The following is a 7,368-nucleotide window of genomic DNA, read 5'->3' as shown; positions in this document are numbered from 1 at the left end:
TTGTTTCCAAATATAAACATTTTCATTATATATTATATATCTATCGGTAATCATAATAATACGCATAAATAGATAAAAATTAATTTAATGTGAATTTCTTTAATCATCATTTCTATAGTACCGTCCTAAAAATGGCTTAATGGAGTGTTCACGACAGATCGTTCGATATAATTAATATTACTTGAGTGTGATAATAGATGGCGGTAATTTATTTTTATTATTTCTGTATCGCACTATAATAATTATTTCTTCTCGAGTCCATATATTGTAGGGTCAGTATGACTAAAATTACCGAACGTACGCCTTGTAGATGCACAGCTTCGTACGGAGGGGCAGGTGAGACGCCAGCATGGGGCGGAGTATGTTCCGCACGGCGCGCGTCTTGGCGACCACGTTTTTCACATGGGGCCGCATCGAGAGGGTCTTGTCTATGGTCACACCGAGGTACTTGGCCTTCGGTGACCACTCGACGTTCTCGCCCTACGCGGCCCCTGCGTGGTTCACGCTGACCAACGAGACGGACCGCAAGTCTCTGCGAGCGCAGCAGTCGCTAACGCTCCGCACCATCTCCGGAGCACCACGCTTCGTACGGAATCAGGTCATCTCCAGAGACCTGCGCATGGAGAGCCTGGACGACTTCGTTCGTCGCCTGAGTTCCTCCATGTTCGCGCGCGCCGACGGAGCGCGATCCCAGCATTTGCAGGGCATCGCGCCATACCATCGGCGACCGCCGGACATAAGAGGCCTACCACGTGACCTAATCTCCTAGGACACGACCGCTTTCTCGCCGCTGGCTGATGGGCGCCCCCCGGCACTCTGCCGGCGGGCTCGACCTCGCTAAGCGGCGGTGAAGCACCCACGGACATTCTTCCCTGCTGCAGCTCGCAGATCGCCCGCGATACACGCGGGCTCGATCGCACTGCAGCAGGACACCTCCCGGACTCGACACCTCGGACCATTAGGTCCCACCCAGTGCCCCGCCTGTAGTTGCAGGCGGCGTTGCCACCACTGAAAAGGGCCGTCGCCCCGAACAGTTACCCCGAGGCCTGTGAAGGCCTGCGTGGAAGACCCGACTTGACTTGGCTAAAATTACCCTTCATGGGTTGGTTCTATGGTTGTTCGGTTGTTCGGTTATTGGGTTGTTCGGTTGTTCGGTTATTGGGTCGTTCGGTCGTTCGGTTGTTCGGTTAAGTATTGTTGTTACTTGTTTTTGAATGCTCGGTCTAAATTATTGAGTTGAGTTTAGACCGAGCATCCTAGAACAATGGATAGACGCCATTTAGTATTTTATTTTAGACTAAAACTAAAATAAAATAGCGTCCATCGCAAAGTTATGTTTCCATTTATATGTAAAAAAAAACAGAACAGTAAAAACAAATTTTAAAGTTGTGTGTCTTTGCCGTAGTGGCCGTAAACTATGGAATTATTTATTACATAATATATATATATATATATATATATATATATATATATAATATGTATATCATCACGCTTAGACCAACCACGCGGGAGCGCAGCTAGTAATAAATAATTATTATAGTCAGTGTTGAAGCCGCGGACGTCAGTATGGGCGGCAATCTCGATAACAATACCTCATCACTTAATACAATAATATTTTATTATATGATACGATCTAAGCATAAAGATTAGTTGTTCGTTTTTGAGAAGTATTCGAAATATTATGTAATAATATTATATCTAGCTAGTTAGCTACCCAGTAAGTAGCTGAGATTGAGTGTTTCTTGATGGTTTCTTGCCGGTTTCTTTCCGAATCTTGGTAAATGTTCAAAATGTTATGACAATTCAAAAGTGCTTCTAGAAGAACTTCTTCTTGAATTGAATAAATAAATGTTTGAGTTTGTACATAGTACTAGGGTCTAGGAGAATAGCTACATTTTGTTGTAGTTACAGTAACTTGTGTTAGTATTGTACAGATTTTTTTAATACATATTATTTATTTTCGCTGACGCGACTTTTCCTGTCAAACCCGTGAATTTGATTTGCTTGACATAGTACCCACTGGCCACTAGGTACCCGCATAATAAAATTACACCTTTAGCTTTGGTTCCTCCTCTGCGAAGGCCGAAATTCACCCATTTGTAGATTAAGTGAGCTGGTCAACGAGCATGCCAATTTTTTTATATTTTTCACGACAACTGTAATAAAATCCGCAAGTATTTAAAGGAATTATCTTGATTTTATTTATTTTCTATTTATATTATGCTTTGTGTACCACTTATTGACTTGACTCAAAAATCATGTTGTGTTATCCTGTAGGTAAATGTTTGTCACAATTGTCTTTTTTTGTGTTATGTACCCAAGCTATAAGTATTGTTGTGACTGATGTTGGATGACCTAAATAATTAAAATTTTAATAAAATTTTACATGGCCTATTTTCGCACTTTTTTTAATTGTATGGCGCGTATTTTCTGAGTTTTCTTTTCATAAGGTCCTCCTCCTGTCAGTATCAAACACATGAAAATAAAATTAATCGAAATCGGTCCAGCCGTTCACGTGTGATGCCGTGACCAAGACAATTATAGGGATTCATTTATAAATAAGTTATAAATTTTTAAATAAGAGATGTTATAATTTCAATTTTGCAGAAATCTTCGACATTGCGTTATCAGTTTCCTTACTTATCATGTGTATTTTACCCTTGAGTCTTGACCATTGAGCAATATCAAAAATCTATTTTCCATTGTTCTCAGAGTTAATGTAGGTAACATTAACAGCTACGGAGATTATATTAATTACTTTATTTTTGCATTATTGATACCATCGATCTGAATAACCGTAGCGAATACTTTATGCCGTCGACGCTGGAAAGAAACAACGCAATTTTTATATGCAAATTTGCTCTTGGTTCTAAAGGAAGATAAGATAATGAATAATATAAAATGTGCGCGCGGCGGGCAACGGCTCCACAATACCGGAGAAGCAGCAGCATGGGCTCCTTCCTGCGAGCGTGCGCAGTGTGGCTGGCGCTGGCGGCGAGCGCGGGCTGGGCGCGCGGCGACAGCTACCACCCGGAGCAGCGCGCGGGCGGGGCGGCGCGCGCGGCCCGGCCCGCGCCCGACGCGGCCGAGCGCACGGCCGCGCACTGGTTCGCCGAGGCGCAGGCCGGCATCGCCGAGCGGCTGCGCTACCACCGCGCGGAGGGCAGCGCGCGCAACGTCGTCATGTTCATCGGCGACGGCATGTCCGTGCCCACGCTCGCCGCTGCGCGTACGCTGCTCGGCCAACGCAACGACAGGCCCGGCGAGGAGGCCAAGCTGTCCTTCGAGAAGTTCCCCACCGCCGGCCTTAGTAAGGTAGGTATTTAAACTACATGTTAAACTAATTAAGGTAAACGTAATCTTAGTAACCTATATCAGCCCAACTTCAGGAAAAGTATTTTTGGAACGAAGTTTCTTATCGCGCGTTGCGAAAGGGGGCTTGACGGAAAAAATGTTGTGTGGTTTTATGAAACCACGGTAAAAGTGAAACTTTCCGAACACTGCTTTATACCTACTCGGCAGCCGACCGTCACGCGACATGCGCTACACAGACCAAAAAGTTTGAGACGATGTAATCAAAGTTTCACTTTATATATTTTTATTTAACTAAACAATACTGGCTAAGTCTGGAGAGGAAGGCGTCGATCGTCTCTAGCACAGGAATGTTCCTAGTTGAGGCGATCGTCGTGTCTAATTTGTTTTGTAAATTTATATATGTATTGTTTCGATAATAAACGATTTTTATTTTTTTTTTTTACTTTAAAAAATAAGACCAAAAGTTGTAACGACCCCTTTTTGCTATAGTTGTAAGCCAAACGGTCTGCGCGTGTTTTTCTATCTCTCTGTCTCTCTTTCTCTCTCTCTCTCTCGCATAGAAAGCAAGCCATCTATTTCCATTTCGTCGTTTTTTAAAAATATAATTACATATACATAACTAGTTAATCGAAAGGAACTTCGGTCCATCCGGGTTACGCTGGCACCTCTTAAGTTTTTATTCCAAATATCACATACCTAAATTCTCTCCTGTGAGATCGGTAGACGGTAGATATATTATATTATATTTAAAGATATTACCTATAAATTAGAACATATTATTAAAGCAGAATTTATTTTTATTGTTTGAGCGTGTCACTTGAATGAGAATTTATTCGTTTATTCAGACGTATTGCGTAGACCAGCAAATCGCCGATTCGGCCTGCTCGGCCACGGCGTACCTGTGCGGCGTGAAGGCGAACGAAGGTACGATCGGCGTGACGGCGGCCGTGGAGCGTCGCGACTGCGCCGCCTCGCTGCGCCCCGACGCCCGCCTCGACTCCATCGCCGCCTGGGCGCTGGCCGACGGCCGGGACGCTGGTGAGGGTCACGGTTATGCTTTCCGATGATAGCTATTTCATCCAATCGAATGCTTCTTTTTTATTAGTCTAGAAATAATTCCGCTCGGTGTTTTTGTTTTCTGTCAAAACAGGTATCGTTACGACTACGCGAGTGACGCACGCGTCTCCCGCTGGCGTGTTCGCTAAAATCGCAAATCGCGACTGGGAAAACGACGGTTCTGTCCGCAGAGCCGGTCACGACCCTGCTCAATGCCCCGACATTGCTCAGCAGCTGGTGCACGAGAAACCTGGAAATCAGTTTAAGGTTTAAACTGGCTCATTGTGATCGTCGATTTCATTTTTCTGCTTTAATAATACCAGAGTTAGTTGTATTAAAACTTAGGATTATAAACATTATCTCGATTCAGACTCAAATGAAAAATGATAAGAATGAAAAATTGAAAAATCAACGACTGCAGTTTCATATATTATTATTAAGATATTTAAATTTCATATACAACTAGTCATTGTCCCGGAAAACGTTGTCTGCCTTACTCACTTATCACTTATATGTATGAAAATATATGTGGGCCGAATCTCAGATCTACCCGATAGGTAAGTACACAAAATTGTATGAGAACCGGTTCAGCCGTTCCGGAGGATTATGGTTACTATTACTATTATATACTATTTTACTAGCTGTCCCGGCAAACGTTGTTCTGCTTTACTCTTATCACTTAGGGTTATGAAAAGTAGATCTTGGCCGATTCTCAGACCTACCAATATGCACAGAAAATTTCATAAGAATCGGTCCAGCCGTTTTGGAAGAGTATGGTAACTAACATCGTGACACGGGAATTTTATATAATATACATATTATGTATAATATTTATAAGTATGTACGTCACTAACGTTCATGATATAATACAATAATCCAAACGAATTTGTGTTACTGGAATATTTTTAATAACTTCTTATCAATACATTTTTGAAATATTATAAATCGATTATCTAATAATTTATTTTTATATTAGGTTATATTAGGCGGCGGAAGACGAGAGTTCTTATCGCAGGGCACGCTCGACGAGGAAGGAGGCGCGGGGCTGCGCACGGACGGGCGCAACCTCATCGAGGAGTGGCAGCAGGACAAGCGCGCCCGCAACGCCAGCCAGCGCTACGTGTGGAACCGCTCGCAGCTGCTGGCCGCGCAGGCCGACCCGCCCGACTACCTGCTGGGCCTGTTCGAGCCCAGCCACATGCAGTACCACCTGGAGGCCGACCCCGCCACAGAGCCGACGCTCGCCGAGATGACCGAGACGGCCATTCGCCTGCTGAGCCGCAACGAGAGAGGCTTCTTCCTGTTCGTGGAGGGCGGGCGCATCGACCACGCGCACCACGAAAACTACGCGGAGCTTGCGCTCGATGAGACCATCGAGCTGAGCGAGGCCGTGGCGCGCGCCGCCGCGCTGCTGCCCGAGCGCGACTCGCTGCTCGTCGTCACCGCTGACCACGCGCACGTCATGGCCTTCAACGGGTACGCGCGCTCTCGGGCCTTGCGAACCGACAGGGAGAACGATTCGATTTACATTTTTTATTGATGGATTAGAGTATGATTAATAAGAATGAGAATTTTAATTGAGATAAATTAAAGAAAATAAAAAAATTAAAAGTTCACATAAATTATAGGCAATTTTTTTATTATATAATACATATATGTAGTAAATCACACGATGCGAACTCGCCGCATGGAAATCTTATACGAATAGGTACATACATAAATATTTAAAACAAAAAAGGGACAGATAAAAATAAAAGCACGTTTATATCGCGCAACAGGTACACAGGCCGCGGCTCGGACATCTTGGGCGTGTCGGACAGCCGGGACCGCGACCGCGTGCCCTACATGACGCTGTCGTACACCAACGGGCCGGGCCACCGCGCGCAGCCCGACGGCCGCCGCACTGACGTCACCGCCGAGCCCGACTTCCGTGAGTCCTACTTACTACCTAGTAAACTGAGAGCCGATCGAATGCAGATTGAAAACGTGATAAATGCCTACTTAAGGCCAATTCGAAAATTCAAAGATCAAAATGTTTACATATTATCTAGATTCTAGATAACTTATCGAAATAATCTCGAAACGACTCGTTATACGAGTCGTAATTAATTATATTTAAACGATAGTCGCTTATCCCTAATCTGTATAGAAACGCATTTTATTTTATTTTATTTTACGAATTAGGCATTAGGAAATTTATCATGTCAATTTTATTATTTTACAACCACTTTATATATTTTATGGATCTCATAACACTATAATATCCAGAGACGAATCGTACTCGGCCACATTCTACATAATAATATACTTATTCTATAAATTCTACACAATATATCCTATACGTACATAGGCGCCGAGTAATAAATACACGGACCCATCATTTTCGTACTGCTCATCCTTATGGTCGACCGTCGATCGCAAGCGGAATCACGAATGAAATAAAACTGCTGCGATTTTCCATAATGGAATCGAATGCGAGGCGCGTCACCCGCCACTGACCGCTGGGTTGCCCGCAGGCGCGCTGCACTGGCGTTCGCACGTGGAGGTGCCGCTGAGCTCCGAGACGCACGGCGGCGACGACGTGGCCGTGTTCGCGCGAGGGCCGCAGCACGCGCTGTTCTCGGGCGTGTACGAGCAGAGCCAGCTGCCGCACCTCATGGGCTACGCGGCGTGCCTGGGCCCCGGCGCGCACGTGTGCCCCGCGTCCGCCGCGCCGCCCGCCGCCGCCCCGCTGCTGCTGCTGCTCGCCCTGCTCGCCCTCGCTCACCGGCTCTAGCGTGTTTCATTATGTATACGTAGCTTTAAGTCCATTATTCGTTATTTATTTCTTAAATTTCAAGATTGAGACGATCATTTGTACATAATACGCAGTACTCATTATCCACATTATAATATGTATTATACGACATGTTTTCTTGGTATTTTGTTTTCTTAATATCTCTTAATAGTTGTGACTAGGGATCCGCCCTGACTTAACCCGCGGTACGTATTTTATTT

The 7,368-nt window shown here is 44.7% G+C and overlaps 1 protein-coding gene across 1 annotated transcript; it reads left to right on the top strand.

Annotated features, from left to right (window-relative positions):
• Positions 1–3,119: 3,119 nt before the first annotated feature.
• LOC149899411 (membrane-bound alkaline phosphatase-like) lies at positions 3,120–7,147 on the top strand. Its single transcript, XM_090114661.1, has 6 exons — positions 3,120–3,315; positions 4,161–4,353; positions 4,466–4,638; positions 5,348–5,847; positions 6,150–6,301; positions 6,888–7,147. Exons 1-6 carry the CDS (start codon positions 3,184–3,186, stop codon positions 7,145–7,147), a joined length of 1,410 nt encoding a protein of 469 aa, XP_089970787.1. The 5' UTR covers positions 3,120–3,183.
• The last annotated feature ends 221 nt before the right edge of the window (positions 7,148–7,368 follow it).

Source organism: Colias eurytheme, chromosome 21, assembly GCF_061535395.1.
Source record: "Colias eurytheme isolate Ceu_HAF_F1 chromosome 21, ilColEury1 Martin Lab GWU primary, whole genome shotgun sequence".
NCBI classification, from domain to species: Eukaryota; Metazoa; Arthropoda; class Insecta; order Lepidoptera; family Pieridae; genus Colias; species Colias eurytheme.
The sequence above is the reverse complement of the archived record's forward strand: the minus strand, read 5'-3'. Positions and strand labels throughout refer to the sequence as shown.

Bases quoted from the DNA above. Each gene is read 5' to 3' on its own strand.
- LOC149899411 (XM_090114661.1), top strand. From the start codon at position 3,184: ATGTTCATCGGCGACGGCATGTCCGTGCCCACGCTCGCCGCTGCGCGT. The intron at 3,316-4,160 runs GTAGGTATTTAA...TCGTTTATTCAG, and splicing joins CCACCGCCGGCCTTAGTAAG to ACGTATTGCGTAGACCAGCA. The intron at 6,302-6,887 runs GTGAGTCCTACT...GGTTGCCCGCAG, and splicing joins CACCGCCGAGCCCGACTTCC to GCGCGCTGCACTGGCGTTCG.